Raw genomic sequence first — 20180 nt, forward strand, 5'->3', positions numbered from 1 at the left:
AACATTTAATAAATCAGCTATGAATATCCATGATAATATTCCTGTCAACAACAAAAAAAAGACCATATCTGCTTTGTTACCCTGCTCGCGCTGCCACCCTGACACAGTCAAGCACTCCCCAATCCCTTCCTCTTAACAGGCCAATTATTTGACTGCTGGGAGTCAATGGCGCTGTGAGCTACTCATGAGCGCCTCTACTCACCAAGGTCAAGCTGATTGGCCGAGGTTAATGGGCAGATGTGGGGCTAAGAGAGGAGGGGGTCAAGCATTTCGAGCCACCCTCCACCTCATCTCTAAACTGTCCCTCTTCACTACAAGAGCCCCTTTTACCGCCAGTGCTTCTACAAACAGGATTAACCTTGGCTTCTTCTGTGGAGGCCTAAGGCTCACAGGAGTGGTTTCACCTCATGCATGGCAAAGTTTTTTACGTAATTTTCTTTTGTTAATAACTTTTAGTAATTGTGATTACAAAGTGTTTTACACTAAAAACAAAGATAATGAAATCAAGAAGGAAAATACGTGGTAATCAAAATACATGTTCAGATTTAACCAGCTTATGAATTTGGGAGGCATGTGTCCTTTCTGAATATAATAATAGGAGAATGTGCATTTACAGTATGTCATGACTGGGACAAGTTTAAGTGAGACTTTTGATTAAAAGTCTATATTAGACTTCAGCCAACATACTTTCACATCCAGTGCACAGTTTCTAAACGTAGAAGGCATAGTTCTGAAAAAACATTGCCTGCCATCTAAAAGCAATAACTTCTTTAAGAGCCCATATTTTTTGTCACTTTGTCAAAGTTGACTTCATCTATATGTATCTTTCTACTGTGACAATTTTCCATTTTAGCAGAGAAATTTCAGCCTTATATACCACGCACTTTTAAACTCAACATAAAAAAGTTGGGGTGCTGGGGCAGCAACACAGTATGTGACTACTGACTTAGATGTAGATAAAAACAGAGCATAAGTATTGAAATTTCAGTATGTGGCATCCACGATCCTTCTAAGGTGCCTTTTCTTTTCTAATCATTATCAACAGAAGTGTTTAAGTATGTCTATCTCTGGCTCATTCTTTTAGTTCTTTTGTAGAATCACTTTAAAAACAGAGTTTTAGACTGTTAACCAAAAACTGTCTCTCTAAACACTTTTGTGCAACTCAAGCACAAAACGTGGTTCTACTCTGGGATTTTGGCAGGGATAATCCAGGACACTTGGCCTGAAACCACTGTGGTCTTGACCAGTCTCCCAGTTACGACTGCTGACAGCCACCCCTGCAGCACGAAGCTGCAACCAGTGCGATTGACTGTTTGGATGGTAGTCCTGAGGTGTTGAGCGTTATCTTGTTTTACCAGATATAGGACTGGTGTTCACTTGGCTTCAGATCACGTAATTCTTTCTCCAGTCATGCTCTCAAAATTTTTAAACCAACATTTCCAAACTCCAGATGGTCACTTATACGGTGATCTTGTGTTTTCTGACCAGGATTTTTATGACATTAATGTCACTGATCTCTAGAAACAATTCTCATGATTTATTGCATTTCACTGGCATTCAGTGCCCTTGGTTTTTGTGATCCTTCAGTTCTTAAATAATTTTAATAATGCCTTTTCCAAAATCTATTTTAGTGCTTTGTTCAAAACACTGCATTGTGGTTATTATTAGTTTTCATTACTGGAGTCCAGGCAGGTGGTCCTCTAGCAAAGACTGGTAAATGAAAAATATCTTTGTTTCTTCTCTATTGCCATATCAATTGAGCTATGCAATTTTCTGTTTGTTTCCATCTGGTGCCTTACTGGCATAGGCATGCATACATATGAGCACAAGCATGTGGGAGAAGCAATAAACATTGCTGCTAAAGGGTCAGACTGTTCCATTAATTGACATTGGCTGTTATACAGTTAAGAAATGCTGCAGTGCTCTAGTGAAATGCAGGGAGAACCTCTTGCACTTAAAACACGGATATTAATGATGCAGGTTGCAAGATAATTTACTGTCTTATAAGAAAAGAAATAAATTGATGTATTTTGCATCAAGAATACACACAAGTGTGCTGGCGGTGAGGAAACACCATCTCTTACCAGTTTATATTTAGAGTGCTTTAAGTGAAGGACAGCTTTCTGAAGCCAAGATGCATAAATGCCCCTGCTGGGGCTGAGTGTTTAAAGTCTTTGTGTGTTTAGAAGATGTTCTGTGTGTGTGTGTGTGTGTGTGTGTGTGTGTGTGTGTGTGTGTGTGTGTGTGTGTGTGTGTGTCAGAGGTGCAAAGCCTTTTGTCAGCAGGGAGACTGAGGAACACAAAGACTGAGACTGCATGGTCAGGATTCTGCTCTCAAGAGAGACACTAGTTCAGAGGTCAGGGAGCACTGTGCGTGTGTGCGTGCGTGTGTGCGTGTGCGTGTGGAGGCTGTTAGTGGACGTGCTGAACCTGCATTCCTACTTATGCACCCACTCGTATGTGTGAGCATGTGTATGTGTCTGCTTGTGGCACAAAATGGATCCCAGTAGACAGGCACTTGCAGGTCACTATGGGTGAAGAGAGCAAAAGGTAGAGTGTTGACGGTGAGGATTGGCAAAGTTGAGTGAGGGGGTCCAGCAGGGATGAAGCAGCCTGCTAATGATGGGCCATCTGAGGCCTCCATTCACCTTGAACATGGGCCACTGCAGCTGCCCTGACCTTGGCTTTGATCCATAAAGATGTTTGACCCCCACTATTCCCCCAGTGCTACCCCCTACCATCTGGATAGCATGCATGCATATGTATACATTTGTGAGCACACCCACAGATACATATGCATGTACACATATATTGATCCATATAATCATGCACATATGCCTTCACAGGTGTGATGCTGTTTGAGTCTGTCCTCTGGAGTGTTTATTTAGACACATAAAACATTTTTTGACATATACATGGCATTTTATGTGCTTGTGCCTGTGTGTATTTGTACTAATGTGTGTGTGTGTGTGTGTGTGCGTGCAAGTCTTTACCGCTAGTAGTAACAAAAAGAAAGAAAGAAAGAGAGGGCAAGCAGGGGACCAGCTGGAAAAGGATCATTATCTATTATTAAAAGACATTATCACACATATGTAAACGTAGTTAGTAAATTGTGCTTTTCTCTTTATAGGCACTTCTCCCTCCACACCCTCATAAGACCCTACCCACAAACCTTCATGCCTCCAGATATCAGTGTCCTAACTGAAGTTGTTATATAGTAACTCAGACCTGGGAGATTTTTTTTTTTTTTCATTACTATCTCAATAGCTGCCACGCTCCATAGACATTACATTGGTTTCCCTCTTTTCTCCCTAATAGGAATGCAGCCGCTCGGAACGTAGGGGGTTCCTTGGAAATTCCCAAAGTGGACGGCACACTCTCCTCCCACACACTGGTTTGTCTTGCTTGTCTGCCCAGTTTGGCTGTAAATGACAGTTATGTCACGGGTGAATTGAGTTGCAGTCCATCTGTGGAAATGTAGATCTGTCTGCATTCTCCTTTTTATATTTCACCCCCAGCTTTATGAGAATTTTCTAGAGCGCAAAATGTACTGGAGCTTTACATGACGCAGTAATATTCTTTAGAAAGGCTTTCATAATACAGAACGTTTTCATAAAACCTAAGATTTTTAATTTCCAGAAAAGTTTGTCAAAAAACACAAAGTAAGCTGTAGCTGTAAGCTGTTAACTGTAGCTGGCTTTTTCGTCAAAAAGTAGGTCAGAGTCAACAGATTTGGTGTCCATGATATGGACAGAGTCTGTGTTCCGAAGGTGTCCCTTGATTAAGTTACTGCGTGGAGACAGCAGCGTCTGTGCATATGCAGCGGAACAAGCTGTGCCCATGGCTTAGTAATTAGAGACAAGCAGAAAGATGAGGGAGCATAAGAGAGGGGAGGAAAGATAACCCATCACTGTACATCAGGCCTTATTTTCTGCGCGGCTATGTTTTTACCCACAGATAGCATCGTACATTTACTTTAGTGAGCTGATTATGGCTCTTGGTTGCACTCATCTCCAAAATACCTTTTATTAGCTGCCCCCCACAGCCACCACCACCATCCCTCTTGTCCTTCTCCACTGCTGCCTGCTATATATTTTCTCTTGTCTGTTGATAATTCTGCAATATCTCCCTTAATGTTATTCTTTGAAGTTTTTTTTTTTTTTTTTTTTTCTCACACACTATAATTTATTTGTCCAACTTGGATAGAGGGCAGCGGAAGGAGAAGTGGAGGAGAGGCGTGTGTCAGAGTCGGAGAGAGCGTCTGCTCCAGCTGGAGTCAATATTTGCTTTAGGAATCTCAATAACAGGCCTTCAGTCATCTGCATCTCTGATAATGGACAGCCATATGGCTCTGTTGACCCACGCTGTGCTGAGGTTCTCTTTCTCTCTCCCTGTCCTTCCTTGTCTTCATTTATTGGCTTCATTCTAACTTCTCTCATTTGTTTTTATCAGTACATTCCCTCTCCTGTTTTTTGTGTTCCACTTAGCACTTATCTGGGGACACTTAATTCTTTTTGCAAACCTTCTTTCTCTCTTAGTCATCCATAAAACCCTGGATATGACCCACTACACAGAACTGTGACCCGGGTTACCATGGCAACAGAGCCTGGGATGCCCATTCTTTGTCCGGGCAAGTGATAGGAAACAGTGATGTTGCATGTCTGGCTGGTATGGGAGCCACATACAGAGCTCACAGGGAAGTGCTTTTACGTGAATGCAGTCATGCTGCTCTGCAGATGTTGGCCTTGTAAAGAGCATTCGGTTGGATCCATTGGATTAGCCGACAAGTCTATTTAATTCTTTAATTTTTTTTTTTTCTTTTGCCTTTCTATTTATCATTTTATGACTATTATTTTAATGGATTTCTTGGTGTTCTGTCATGACAAGTGTTCAGATCATGTGTTAATTTTGCTCATTTTGCTGTGAAATGTTAAAAAAAATCACTGAACAGAGTAGATTTCTTCAACATCTTTAATGGAACAGGTCAACTATTTCTGTTTGAGGAGCATGAGTAATTTAGCCTACCCTCATTAGTGTTTTTCTAATATTTGCTTCCCATGGTAAAATAATGCTAATTTTCCTTTTTGCTTTTAAATAGACAATAGCAGACTAACAAATAATTGTAGTTATTTATTTGAAAAGGCAGATGGAACTGAAGATCACTGCTATTTTCATCAGTATCCAAACCCATTTTACTGCATTTCTTTCTCATTTACTCTATGCTTTGTCTTATTCTGCCCTCTGTCCATCTCTGTCCCTATGAGCAGCTTGGCCATTGTCCCCTCTGGTGTGTCCCGGCTCAGGTGCCCGTCACACCCTCTTTGCCACGCTTCCACTCAGAGCCATTGGTCATGGCTGCCTTGGCCCCTGCTGTGGCGGCATGTGCCCACTGCCGGCCCCCTGCCCAGTCACTGTCTCGTCCTATCTATCTAACCCAGACCAGAGCCTTTCAGCCTAGTCCAGTCTATCTCAGCTCAGCCTGGTTCAGCCTTGGCGTCAGCAGCAGCCCAATGCCACTCCACCCTGGCAGCTATAATGAGAGGAGGGGGAGGAGGTGTCACTGTTCAGTTACCAGAGATGTGTGCTTATGAGGCTTATGAGAGTGCATGTGTTTGTCAAGCAATTTGTTAGGTGTCGTCAATCACGGAAACACGGCCACAGCAGACATGGCATGGGAATAATCAGACTCATTGTCAAACATGCTCACACACTTAAATCTCAGCTTACTATCATTATGCCATCAGATAGACCTTTTTACTCCAATAGTTCCCTACACCATATTTTATCCAGCACTTGCCTCCATTCCACAACAGACACAGCACAGACATAGCACAATATATCTATGATAATGAAATGATAATGGCCATCAGAATGTTTTCCACCCTCACCCTGCAGCCATTTTGCAAGCTTATGTATTTATTTATTTATTTATTTGAGCTTTCCTGTTTCAAATCCGGCCATCCATTCTGCATGCTGGCTGCCCAGGCTCCAGTCACTGCTTGTCACTCTGAATTTCAAATGGCTCCAATTTTCCCCCTGATGGCACGGAGAAGTGGCAGGCAGCACATCGGGGAGGGTGGTCCTAGACATGCTGCCTGCAGCAGGGGTTCTATTAGAGAGAAGAGAGGGACGAGAAAGGGGGAGAGGAGAGGTTTGGAGCATCATGCCAGCAGTGATGTATTCTTTCTTTCTTTTTTATGATTATTTTGGAGACCGCTTTCTCATTTGGGACTGTGTGGTATGGCTGATTGTTCCATCTTTGCTCCTGGCTGGCTTGCTGATGGTGGAGCCACCCTGTCCACTAAAGCTGCATTTCACAGTGTATCTGTGCGGTGCGGCAATAAAAGAATTGCATTTGTAACTATTGCTATGGTGTGTTTCTTACTAATCGCCTAAATATATGTGTTCTTAAATGTGATTATCTTGTGTTAAATTGAATTGCAGGATACTAATTTTACATTGTTGCTTTGTTGCTTTTTGTCTGCAACACCATTTCATTTTATCCCTTAACCTGTGCTAACCAGCTATGAGGAGCGGGCTCTCTACTTGGAGACTATTGTTCAGAACCACAGAGAGGTCATGACCTTTGAAGACTTTGCCTCACAGGTCTTCTCCCCCTCTCCTGGCTACCCAATGAGTGGGACAGGTGAGAAATGAACCACACTACATTTCAGCCCTCCTTTATGTTCTTTCCACTCCAATTCTTTCTGTCTCTCCATCTCACTACTGCTTCATCACATCTCCACTCTTTCCCCAGATGTTTTCCTTCCCCCTTCTTCATCACTATCTCTGTTCTTGCCTTTTTTCCATATCAGTCTCTCCTCTTCCTCCCTCTCCACAATACACCTGTTTTCCCGTGTCACCTCCTCCTCCACCACCTTCATTCTTTCCACTCTTCTTCCACGCCTACGCTCACTGATGAATATCAAACGACCGGCCCTGGCTCTTCACGCTATCCGACTGACTTCAAACACCATGCTTCTCCACTTCCTCAAGCCCCACTCATGCTACTTTGTTCATCTCGTTTCAAACTACATCTTTCCATACAATTGCTTCCCTCTGAATATAAGCAGCCTTGTTAAATGGCGGTTGCAGAGTGCACGTGTGCGTGCGTGTGCGTCTTCGTGAGCTCATTCACCAACACTTAAGAGATCCAGCCGACAAACAGCAGCTCGCGGATGTCAGCACAGCACTCTTATCAGTCCATGATGAATTGAATGGAAAATGTGTCTTATCTTGTTCTTCCTACTTGTACCAGCTCTGATCGATCTGCAACAGCACTGAAATCAATACAGGATTGCACTTTTCCACTCTATTGGGTCCCGACACACGTTCTGTTTTGACAAGAAAAGCTCTCCACAATACCACACCATAGATATCTGCTCATTTTCAAATCTGTCAATGCGTATGTGTTTTATAGACATTTTAAAGTTGATGTAATTTTTCTGTTGTGCATGTCAGCATGTGAAAATTAACTGTCTGAATTTTCCAGGCTTGGCTGTGTTTGTGTAGGACTTTAGATTGTCAGACAGCAGGTGTGATATTCACGCAGAGTAGAGGTGGTCAGCCACATTACCATAGTATTTGCCCATCTCTCCTGCAGAGGTGTAAAATCTCCCCAGACTGACATGTAGTCAGCTCCTCTCATCATCAGGACCAAATCAGTTTAAAAGAGAAAAAATAGATACAGAGTAAGGAGGAAGAAAATATTGCAGTCACCCAGAGCCGTGTCCTTCAAATCTATTAGCAGGTGATGTGGTGTATTTCAGCCATGGGTTCCCGTGCAGCCACACGGGCGGAGGTTAGCCAGACTTTAGATTAATGCTTCACAGCATCGGACGTATGCCGGGGCTAATGTGAGAGGCCATAACGTAATGAAGTCTGTGAGACTGTTGTGTCACCCTCGCTGCTGCGGAAACTCGTTGTGAATGGCAATTTGTAATTCTCCAGAATCTACACATAGTTTATTAGATTATTATGGCGCAGTGTGTACTGTAAGTCCTTGTCCAGTCATATTGTATCTAAGGCTCACCTGTAAGTCACGCACTTTGTTGTATGTAGTTAAATTATTTCTCAAATCGCATTTTCATTTTAAAATGAAAAAATTACTTAACTATGTGATTCTTCAGATTGTTGCAGGTTTTTGATCTGATTTTTTTGTCGGTCAACTAATCAATTAATCAATTACACGTTTCAGTTATAGAAACTTGTCTCAGCTACCACATTTGTTTGTATGTGTTCTCTTCTATTCTTTTGCATTTTGTCATTGTAGCTAACATGTTTTTGTTCTTTGTGAAAATCAACCATGACATGTTTGATGCTTTATGTCTCATTTAATGCATCTGTCTTACGTTTGCCACTGTAGTCTCACCACGCCTGATCCTCTGTGTCCCATCAAGCATATAGCTTTAATGTGACAGTGATGGCTGGCTGACTCTCCTCATTCTCAGCCTTCTAAAATGTGCTACTACGCTCCTGTGCGTGCGTGTGTGTGTGTGTGTGTGTGTGTGTGTGGGTGTGTGTGGGTGTGTGTGTGTGTGTGTGTGTGTATGGTTGATTGCAAGTGTGTGCATCCATCTATCTGTCCATCCTGCTCTGGCTGCCATCGCTGCCACTAACATGTCATCCATGCTCCACGACAGCGTGCAGGCGTTGGCCGGGGATGGTTTGGGACATGGAGTACCCCTGGGCCAAACTGGACTGTAAGACTCTGCCTGCTTCCTCCACACTAGGCATGACGCCCAGCAACAGCACACTAACATCCACTCATTCGTTTAGGTCACTGTGAACCCAACCATCACCAAAAAACTGCAGGTTGCGCTTGATTTAGCCCTTTCATTAAAGCAGAGCAGAGCTCGGATTCAAGCACAGACCCTGCATGCTAATTGTTAAATGAAGCGTTCCTGCAGTGTTTCACCAGTTTGGTGTAAGGCCCTTTTCCTGTCAATCATCCATCTCTTTACCTTTTTGCCTTGTCAGTGTCCTGCAGAGCCTCGTCCTCCACATTCCTGCAACCTCGATCCAGATTCATGGTTTTCATGCATGATCTAGTCCATCTGTCATATGGACCCATGACTTCGTCCTCAGTGCTCCACCATTACTGTGCTACACCCTGCACTGCTTTGCTGTATTTGTAGTGTTTTTGTTGTTGTTATTTGTTGTCTTTTAAAATGTAGACCTACATATTGAAAGCCAATAGTTCTCTCTGGGGGATAAAGCAACTTTAAGCTCCCATGACCCCAGTATCTTTTACTCTGTCTCTCTAACCCTCAGTACTTGCAAGGCTGGTGGTTTCCTCCACCTGTTGTTGCCATGTTAACTACCCACCATTTGTGCTTTGGATTTCAAAATTGTCCTACCCTCAAAATCTGTGAATTGGACTGATTCATCAGACTATGGCCTCCATGGTGCCTTAACGCCAAAAATGGCACTTGTTGATTAACACATCATCCAAATCAATTAACCTTTGTTTTAACCTTTTAAACCTTCCAGTAACAACTAACCATAATGACACACACCCTGCCTGAGTGTCCTTCACTGCAACCCCTCAGAGTTTCCAGCAGCATTGTGTTGTGTTCTGCTGCAGTGTGGTATGGTGGGTGTCGCTGTGTCCACTGCTCTCTCACGTAATGCTCTACTCTGTTTTTCCCTTTTAGATTAAAAATATCTTAAAGGTCCAAATACTGTTTATGGCGAAGGTAAGCCCCAAGTCAGACCGGAAACTTTTTTTCCGTCCAACGGCCTACCTACCCTTCGTTCATTCACTCATCCTGGCTGTTTTCCCCAACACCTCTTTTTTTTTTCCATTCAGTACTAACCAAGCTTTATTTACTAAGAGCTCTGTCAAAGGGAAGGGGACAGAGAAACCAGGCTGTTTATTTGAGGGGTGCCCTACTGTTTAGGCCAGGCTTGTAATTGAGAGTGATGCACGTTGGGGACAATTAGCACCTGACTAAGTAGCAGCATGAACAATACGTCTGTACTTCTGGCTCTCGCTTCTGCATGTGGCGCGCCTTTATCTCTTCCCCCAGCAAACACTTTTCTCTTTTCTTTCTTTCCTTTTTTCCCTCAATCCCCCCCGACCCCCACCTCCCCTTACTCATTTCCTCCTGTTGGAGTGTGCCTGTTTGCCTGGGGCAGACTCTGAGACTAACACCTGCCGCACTGGAAGACGTCTTTGTCATCTGAAGCCTTGTTTGAACTGCTGCAGGGGGGACCAATGGGATAGCAGGGCCATTTAAAGACGCTCTTTGTTTTCCTTTCTCTGCTCTGTCTCTCCCTTCTTCTTTCCATCTGAAAGTAACCTCAACATAAGGCAGTTTGGGCTGCACGAGGAGCGGAAATGCTGGGATATAATGATTATAATAATGACACATTAGCCTCTTTGGGGTCTGGGTTATTTTTTCTCTGAGTAACTTACTATGAAAATGAATTTTTATGTAAGGCCATACAGTGAGAAATGCTATTTAAAAGCTGATGCAGCCACAGTTGTTAAGTGCCACAGTGGGAGTGATGACTGTTTAGTGCAGCATGTTTTAATGGCTGCTAAACGAACAGGCCTGTCTGTTGAGTGGGTGGTGAACTGTACCTCTATTGTCTGTGTATATTAGCTTTAATAGGTGGATGCCTTCCTCCTTTCTATCATAGGTTTTGTACAGCAGATGCTTAGTTTGTAGGACCAAGTGTTTACTGCAGGAATGAGTAGAAGAATATGGGAATGCAGGATTTGTTTTAAGCCCAGCCCACATTTTTAGCCTTTTTTATATTCATATGCAGATTTGAGAATGCATGTTCAGACACCCCACATCTCCCCTCTACCCCTTCACAATACACACACACACACACCCTGTTTTCCATCCGTCCATATAGCCCAACCCTCCTCTCCCAGTGAGCCGCAGCCCTGGATGCTGCCGGTGTCCACTGTGCTGTTGAGTGTCTGTTACTCCAGCCATCTGCCATTCCTTTTAGCCGCTGCAACTTGAGATGCCTCCGAAAAATGGCAGGAAATAAAAGGATAGGAAAGAAAATAGGCAACCAGATGCCATCTCGACAAAGCAGAAAAGTTGTTTAAACTAGAGGCATGGGGCAGAGGTGGGGGTGGGCGTTTTGGGTTTGGTCAGGGGCACACTGAGAAAGCCAGAGCGGCATTCACAATACATGATTGTCCTCACCAGCATTTCATGCCCACCTCCCAGCTTAGTGCTGTTTGCCATCCAGTAATCATGGATGTGAAGTTTTTTTGAAAAAGGACAATGTTTGACAATGGGAAGGCTCCACATGTTCACAACAAAAGCATAATGTGTAATTTTATTTTCATTCAAAGCATTCTGCTGTTACACTGCAAACTGAATATAGTTTTTATATGTTTTTTTTTTTTACCCATAGCTACAAAGGTTAGCTATAATTTTATATATCATATAATCATCTGGAAACACTTATTGGGAAGATTGGCAGCTTCTCTTTCATCAGCCTTTGCTTTTCTATAGCATGTGAAAGAGGCATGTGTTTTCTGAAATATTCCTATTCGCTCTCTCACGTCTTTATTCTAATGACTTAAGGGACAGAACAAACTCAAACCCTAACACTTTTTGTCATTTGCATTGTAAGGTTTGTGAATGTTGGTGGAAATCCTACAAAATGGGTAATCTTGGTTTGGGGAGCAGCTACATGCATGACAAAGCATGCTGGGATATACAACAATCAAACAAAGCCCCTTTGATCCCCTGCCATATCTAACCATTTCCACCTCTCTCCATCGTTGTCTCTTTTATTTTTTTTTTTTCTTTCTCTATACAAACTCTCCCTCCATCTCTTTCCCAGGCTCCTTCGCCAGCAGCGTGAGCACCGAAACCGGAACGATGGACTCCGCCGACCAGGTCTCTCCCACCATGCCCCGTGCCACAAAAAACAGAGTTTCTGGAAAACTCCGTCGATCAGCCAGCGCTATAAGCAAATCCTCCACCTGAGCTCTTCAACCCGTCCACTTCCCTCCAAACCCCTGAGCGCAGCCTTTAATCTTTTCTCGAAGAACCTCACGCACCCAGCTGTGACTGCAAGAGTTTTATTTTTTTGGGGGGGGGCTTTTGCTGTGTATTGTTATTCTATGTTTTTATTTTGTGTCATATAAACTGGAGCATATTACAATTTTTAATTTAAGTGGCGGTCATTGATTTCGGTGATACATTTCCATTTTGTGTGGTGTTAAACTGAGATGGTTATTTATGCTCAGTCTCAGCAGCATAGGAAGAGTCAGCTGAGAGGTCTTAAAGCAGCCTGGACTAAAGATGTCACTTTAATTTTCTTAGCACAGTCTTCACACACTAGAGAAACACGGAAGTTGTTACGGTAGTTAGTTTCTCTCTCGTCCATCTCAACACTTAATGTATCGAAGCACTGAATGACACGGCCATGAATGGCATCATGCTAAAACCATTTACAAACGTGTCTGCCTTTTTACCTCCTGTTACCCCACTCCAGTTAGAGGCCGGTTGGTGTGGACCATCCTCCGCTAGTGGAAAAGAGAACAGACGGATGCATGGAGAACCTCCCCAGTATGATCTGTACTCGCTCCTCTAAAACGCAGACTTGCTGGGCAGGGAGTCCCTGTAGTACATGCAGTCAGACTTTTTAATTATTCTGAAACCAGAGTGGACAATCAATGACATCTTTCTAATTTCAGCTGAAATTAAATCTGCTTAGTTTTTTGTTTTTTTTGTTTTTTTTTTTTTTTATATATCACTCTAATTTTCATTTTTAAATGAATTCCGATGGATTGTGTCAGGATTTGATATATGCAACTCCACTGGAATGAGAAAAGACTGCGTTTGTAATTGTTTTCTGATGTTGTTAACATAGGCTCCTGCACCGGTAATTGAATAAGTTCCTCCTGTCTCTTTCCTCTGCCATCAGTTTCCCTGTGCCGTCAAGCTAAGACGGAGACATTCCAACATTCCCAATCACCGTTTTTGCACTCACTGTCACTGACCAAGTAGAATGTTTCTCTTTGTTCTTGGCTGCAAATCGCTTTAAGTTTTATTTGCTGATGTGATTGTTAGATGTATAGTGAGAGGACAGTTTGATGAATTTTGATGCTGTTGTGTTTTTATGTATTCATGTGCTCTTTAGAGGAAAAATACCGCCAGAGCCTCAGGTGAACCCTAACTCCATGCACTGGTGTGTGCATGTGTGTGCATGCGCGTGTATGTGCGTGTGTGTGGGACTGAGTGTATGTGTGAGTTTCAGAGGGAGCTTCCCACAGTGCCTGTGCAATGTCTGTCCTCTAAGCTGCTGTCCCACACCAGCTCCACTCCCCATAATCAGATTTTAGTTTTTCTCTCTTCATCATGTGAGACAAACCATGGCCGCCCTGCATCACATCTCTTCGTTAACCGTTTTTCTGCCCCTCTGTCTCTAAAGGTCAGCTTTGTGCTTCCCACCACAAAAACAACAAGAACAGATGGATTTAGAATTATGGGGTTCTTTGTTTTTCAGTCTTTATTATAGGTGGTGCTCTGCTCCGTCTTTATCTGTGAATGGAATCAAGTGGCAGAGACGCCTCCTCTTTCCCATGATCCTCTCCCCGCGTTGCCTCCTGAGGGCACAGGAGGGGTTGGTGTCTGGGTTTAGGTGGCATGCCAGAGCTGAACTCTTAACAGCCCTCCTAGCAACAACAGGGCCCGTGCTCTCACTCCTCCAACCTGCCTCTGTCAGGTCGTCATGGTAGCCAGGTGTTCCAAGCACACACACACACACACACTCTACACACACACACTCACACCCTCTGAGGCCTCCACCTAAGCTGCAACACTATCCCCATCTGTTGCACTACTGCGCCTTACTTTCCCCACACTCTCCTGCCATTTTTCTGTCTCCTCTCACACCTCGCCTTCTTTGGTTTGTTCATTCCCCGAGCAGAAAACAGCAGGAAGGTGGAGGTGGTGAAAGATAAACACACATTTGTTTGTTTGTTTGTTTTAAGAATGTATAGATAGACAGGCCTGGATCACATTTCCCCAAAAGGTACCACCCAGGATGCTCTTCAGAAGATTGTAGATTATAGATGACGGTGTCTGTTGAGGGAGTCTGCTCTCCCCTTTTGGTGGTTTAGTCACTGGAGATGTTAGTTTGGACCAAGATAAGGATTGTGTGTCTTATATACGTGAAGAAAATGAGCTAGTGATAGTTCTAGTCTATTATTTTCTTTCTTCTGGTTTTAGATATTCTTGTACATTGTGTCAAAATTGAGGGCCCCAGCGTCCTCTGAATATAAATATATTAATGTCTGTAATATAATCTTTGTATAAGTGAAAGAGGAAAAAAAAGCTTGAAGATTTCATCATTACTTGTCAACATATCAAACTGTTTTTAATGACCGAAGTCCTGCTATCTTTATTAGAAATGTGAAAATTGAAGCATTTCATTAAATCGATTTGAAATTCTATATATCTTGGTTTTTCTCTCTCTCTTTTTCTCCTCAACATCAGATAATTCTGCAACCTCAGGTTGTGCAGAGTGGTGTGTGTGTGTGTGTTGACATGATAGTGGTGTTACCATGGGCTTTCTGACCCTGACCCGACCGTGCTATAGCAACAGCAGCAGCGGGGGTAACCTGACCCTCCTCCCATCTGTCTCCCCTGCTGCTCAGCTCCTCTTAGAGTAGGCCAGCATAATGGGAACCTCACCGGGAGGTACAGGTGCAATGGTTGCAGCACCTACGGGTGCCCGGCCTCACCTGGGCCACATAAAGACGCAAGAAAAGCACTTGAGTGTAATGGGAGCTCTGAAACTGTTGTGTGTGAGAAAGAAGCCTAATGTTAGCTCATTTTCACCCAGCTCCACGCTGTTAGACTCAATCCCTGACTCTGATAGTTTACAGCAGAACAAGCAGTGGCTGGGTGTCCCCGTGATTACTGGTGTCACACCAGCGGCTGCAGTCTGTTTTCACACTTACAAAAACCTCTGTGCCTTCATGTATCATCACTGATGCCTTTAGGGTGGAGAGACACTGGTTTAGAAACGTCTGTTGTTGTTTTTTTTTAAGTTGTTCTCTTTGTCTGTGGACAAGTGCAGAGTATAAATGAGCAGGAGCAGCAAGAGAAGAGACTTTTTGTAATCTGTCATCATCCAGGTTATCCTGCCAGCCTGTGTCTCTGCACCTTTGGAGGCCTCCTGGTAAATTACAACTAAATTAATGCTTTTCAGGTTGTGGAGGTTGTGTATCAAACCCACTGATGTGTCTTAAATCAACTAAAAAAAAAATAAATAAAAAAGCAAAATCGAGCCGCATGACTTTCCCACAGTAGACAGATGTTTTACCCCTCCAGATGTGTGCACCTCTTTGTCCTTCTGTAATGTCCTGACATGGCATTAAGGAGGGAATTTATGATTAGGCCCTAAGTACTTCTCCGTGGCAGCGAAACGGCGTCTATTGAGCCGCTGCAGCCGTGATTCACTGCGAATAAGGCTGATAAAAGAGGAATCGAAGAACAGAGTTTAGGCCGAGGAGGCTTCTGGGGTTTCTTTCTCCCGTCGAGGACTAAATTGATTCGCGCTATTTTGGAGTGTGAGCCGATGTGAGGGGGGTGTTGGGGGGAAATGAGACGTTACAGGCTTCTGAATAAAGACTGTTAAAACTTTTTAGATATGAAAACTATTTCTAGGGCGGTCGGTGTCCTCGGAGGGCCCGCGGACCCCACATTGGGAACCAGATCGAAATCATCTGGTCGCTTTTATAAAAGCTGCATTAAAACTGCGGTTTTTTTTTCTGCTGTTGGACTTTGAACAAGTCCGAGTGTGGTAGAGACAGAAAATGTCCCAACATTTTTAATGAAGTCAGGGCCTGAACCTGGAGAATAGTGAAATGATGAAAGATTGTTTTAAATGTTGGAAGATCTTTTAAAGACTGGATTTCAGCTCAGGGAAATAGGACTACAAGGTCAAATGGCTATATGAAATATCTCAGCATTTCAAAATAAATATTTTTCATTTCGTCCTTTATGTAGGCTGGTGTGTTACCTTGCAGACTTCCCGTAAACAGGAAAAAAAACACATATCCGGGACTCTCAATACTGAGGTCAACCAGTGTATCATTAAAAAAAATTAAAAATAACAAACCTTCAATAAACTAAACTAGTACACAAAACCAAGAGAAATATGTTTTTCTAAGTTCATGATTGTCCTCTATGGCATTTCACTCTGCATTTCAAAATAAAGTTAAGGCAACTTGAGACCACGTTGTCCTTTTGAAAATATTTTATTCCATAGACAACAGCGATATACACATACAATCAAAGCGCTATAAAAGCCAACATTTAAGAAAAATAACTTGTCCTTAAAAAAGATTGCATCTAAGGTAAGAGCTTTACGTTTTTTTTTCTTTTTACAAGAGCTGTGGAGATTGAAGATTAAAACCCGACCCACGACAAATATCACAACTCATTGATTTGACAAAAAAACAAAACAAACAATAAAAACAAACAAACAAACGAAAGATTTTGGCTATTAGGACATGTTGTAAACTGCCAGAACGATTCACAGAAAAAAAAAAATCACACCAAACACAACAATAAGTTACATAAAATAATTCGAATAAATAAATAAATAAACATATGATGAAAAATATTGCAACAATCTTCAATAATAATAATAGTAATAATAAAATATGTGCCAGCATTCAAAATTAAAACAATCTATGTTGACTTTTTTTTTTTTTAAGGCAGTTTTACAGCGGGATTTGGATGTGTATGTAGGCTATTTCAGACTATTTGTTTACTAAAGGCATTTGTGGTTCTACTAAACGGAACGCTTCAGTCACTCTTTTTTTTCCACCAAGACAAAGTTGATTAAGGTCTGTCATTCACAAACTAGCGTAAAGCTACAGTGAGAGAGCAGTCACAGTCGGTGAATTGAAAAGGCTGTGATGGGGAGGCTTTCTGAGAATGTTCTTAGGTCTAGAAGCTATCATTGAGCACATGTGCTGTCCTAGAAAAATACCCTTTAACAGTCAAACTAACGCTTTGAATCTTTTTTTTTTTCCTCTTGATAAACTAATTTGAGACAGAAAATCTCAAAATAGGCCTATGTGTAAATTCAAATATAGAGAGTAGCATTCAACAATCACTGATTGGCGTTGGAGGGGCGTGGGGGGGGGGAAAGACACCTCATGAAACACCACTGAAACATCAAACCGCCCTGCCTTTCATTGGCCTAACGTTATGGCAGTGAGCATCACAAACTCTGGATTTTTTTTTTTTTTTTTTTTTTTTTTTTTTTTTTTTTACCCCAAAGCCACTTTTCTTTTAGTCCCCCATCTCCCCTCCCCACAACCCACCCACCCCCAAAATCAAAGGCACGAGTTTCTGAATTTAGCAGGCGGGGCGCACCGGCATTTGGAGCAGGATCACCTGCCTGTTCTCCGAGGGGTGACACTTGTTTATGTGCCTGGTGAGCCCCGGCGAGCTGTAGAGAGTGGCGGGGCAGTATTTGCACGGGTAAATCTGGGAGGAGTGCATGAGGCGCAGGTGTCTCTCCTGGCCGGCCCTGCTGGTGAAACTCTCCCCGCACACCGGGCACAGCAGGCAGTCCACTGGGCTCAGATTGAGGGGGCTTTGGTTTGAGGCTTCCTCTGAGGATGATGATGAAGATGAGGAGGAGGAGGAGGAGGAGGAAGAGGAAGTGGACATCAGTGCCTGCTCTGGAGCGCGGTCGCTGGTTTGAAAGCCGTTCTCCTCCAGCACTTTCTTTTGCAAGGCCTGGTGTCCCATGATGTGTTTTCTTAGGTATGCCTGTCGCTTAAACCTCTTTCCGCAGAACTGGCAGTCATACGAGCCATCTTCAGAGCCCGACTCGGACAGACCTGGGCTCGGGGTGTCTCTGTCGCTCATGTCTTTGGCTTCCTCGGAGACGGACTTGACACCTAGTGGTGGCATTTTGGCCATTTCAGGTTTGATGCCCTGCGCGGGTGCCATCGCAGGTGAGCCGGTGGTCCGGGGTTTGTGCCAGCGGCGGTGAGAGGCGAGGTTGGCCGGGCAGCTAAACATCTTATCGCACTCGGGACAGCGATACTCGACCCTGACGATACGGGAGCACTTGTGCTGAGCCAAAGAGAAAGGATCCGCGTACGCCTCTTTGCACAGCTGACACACAAACTCCCCCAAAGGCTTGTTTCCTCCGGAGGACTGCGTCCTTGGCTTCATCTCCACCGGCCCCTCTTTGATTTTGAGCCCAAGCACCGGAGATGTCGTCACCTCGTCTTCAAAGTTGAGTTTTCTGATGGCTTTGGGTTTCTTGGAGGCGGGTTTAGGTTTGCGCTCAGCTGCGTCAGCTGCGGGTCTTTTAGTTGCGACCCGGTTGCCTGGTGCTGGGAGGCTGCTGGTGGTACCGCTACGGCTGCTGTTGCTGGTGCCGATTTTCAGGTCGACCGGGGCGTATATGAGGTGGTCGAGGCCAGAGAGGGAGGCAGGTGTCGGGAATGACTCGGCAGAAATGGGCGAGCCCAGATTGAAACTTCGCTCAAAATATCCCCTGTCGTGCTCCTGGCTGATGGGCCGGGTGGGGCTGTAGAGGGCCTGGCACACCGCCTCTGGGTTGCCGAACTGTGCCGGCTTCTCCAGTCTAGGTACCGGCGCATCAGCTGCTATGAAATCTGGCGATGCTGCGGCGCGGTCCGGACTGGACGCGAGGGACATCGGCGGGGAAGGGTCCGCCTGACTCGGCAAGGCAGCTGGGGTGGGCGGTTCCTGGAGGTCATCTTCGTCTGATCGGGTCCTGTAGGAAACATGTGCAGATTTCTTGTTTCTTTTTACCAGGAATCCTTTGGGCATCTTGGCAAGTAACAGCAGAAAGGCACTTCGGGGAGGTGGGTGAAGTCTCGAGTATCCAGGTTTGTTAAAAATATGGCAACACTAGAAGCATATGGGACTTTATCTCTCCAGTATATCGATCCTTCTGTTGCTGAAATGTTTTCGTCTCCAAGGCATAGCTCCACTCTTTTTATGCCGGAATGATGCTATTGTTCTCGCCCCCCCACACCCCCCTCCACCTCTGTTGCAGCATCCCCGGCCAATGGGATGAAACCAAGATCCCAGTGGATTTGATTGTGGGAGGGCTCTGCGCCTGGGTTTGGTGGATTTCGTTGGAGGATGTGCAGATAGCTTAGCAGATGTACTGGCGGTTTATTACATTAATGTGTGCGCTCAGCCCCTCCCCGAAAGAGGCACACGCCGGGACCCTCCTTTTTTTACGGTCTGATGGGCCCCTATACAAATGCACACGTGCCACGGCTTTGTGGCTCTCCTCTGGGGGCCACGGAGCTGCCAAAAGGAAATGTCCGTCACCGGCGCAATCATCACAATTTAGAATTAAGACGAGGATAAGACAAGCTTGGTTAAATACAAACCAAAAGCTCTTTTTGGTTCATTTTCTGCTGTGATGTTGTTGAAAGAGGAGACATGCCTGGTAGCGTAAACCCCGCCTGTTGTGTTGTGCAGCTTCTCTCCATCCACGTTGTTTTCGCCTCCACATGGTTCACAGTTGTGTGTTTTTTCCATTCATGCGCCAGCGTCTTTTACGCACGACCTTTACGCACATTAGACAAGTCTACCAACAAATAAAACAGACCACTTTCTATATGCCTTTATTTTATTATGCCTTAAATAAACACTGTTGAGGGAGTGTTTCTTTATTTTAGGGCACGTGTCTGTCTCGGTAGTTTAACTCGACATATAAATCAGACATCTCGCTGCATACATAAGTAATAAGAAGGCCCTCTGGTCTTTGTGCACAATAGGCACGTCTGCTTGGATATCCCTGTCTCTTTTTTTTTCGTTTGAAAGGCAAATTGACCTCTTAACTGTGAAACGGGACTCATGGCCAATCTGGCCCACAGATAGACGCGTGCTGGGCGGAATCAGCGCCTCAAACAAAGAAGGCCGCACCACAGGCTTGTGTTGCAAAATGCTACACAGATACCCAAAGCTAAAAAAAAGAATGCTCTTTTCCTGGATACAGTCTGAAAGTGTTGTTAGTACAGGATGTTCATTATTGAATATAGATCAATTCTGCTGAAAGCATCCACCAGAAATGTTTCAAGACATAAGTTTTCATTGCATTGGATCAAATGGTCAAACTCGTAAAGGTGTTGCGCGGCTCCTTATAGATTAATAAATTCTTAAAACAACAGT

The 20180-nt window shown here is 44.0% G+C and overlaps 2 protein-coding genes across 4 annotated transcripts in view; one reads left to right on the forward strand and one right to left on the reverse strand.

The window, feature by feature from the left end:
* ralgapa2 (Ral GTPase activating protein catalytic subunit alpha 2) overlaps window positions 1-14442 on the forward strand; it is a 79885-nt gene extending 65443 nt beyond the window's left edge. For 2 of the 3 annotated variants that reach the window (XM_026300285.2, XM_026300291.2), the window contains 2 exons: window positions 6525-6646; window positions 11821-14442. In XM_026300285.2, the coding sequence (XP_026156070.1) occupies window positions 6525-6646; window positions 11821-11966 (268 nt within the window). In that variant the 3' untranslated portion in view covers window positions 11967-14442. Of the gene's footprint in view, window positions 1-6524; window positions 6647-9656; window positions 9699-11820 lie in introns of all 3 variants that reach the window. The other variant, XM_026300287.2, reaches the window with a different exon arrangement.
* A 2921-nt stretch (window positions 14443-17363) lies between these two features.
* Window positions 17364-19559, reverse strand: insm1b (insulinoma-associated 1b). Its single transcript, XM_026306463.1, has one exon. It carries the CDS (start codon window positions 18819-18821, stop codon window positions 17364-17366), a length of 1458 nt encoding a protein of 485 aa, XP_026162248.1. The 5' UTR covers window positions 18822-19559.
* Window positions 19560-20180: the final 621 nt, after the last annotated feature.

This window comes from Mastacembelus armatus, chromosome 22 (assembly GCF_900324485.2).
Source record: "Mastacembelus armatus chromosome 22, fMasArm1.2, whole genome shotgun sequence".
Classification (NCBI taxonomy): domain Eukaryota; kingdom Metazoa; phylum Chordata; class Actinopteri; order Synbranchiformes; family Mastacembelidae; genus Mastacembelus; species Mastacembelus armatus.

What these genes read in the sequence shown, in the direction of transcription:
- insm1b (XM_026306463.1), bottom strand. Translation starts at nt 18,821, where the DNA reads ATGCCCAAAGGATTCCTGGTAAAAAGAAACAAGAAATCTGCACATGTT.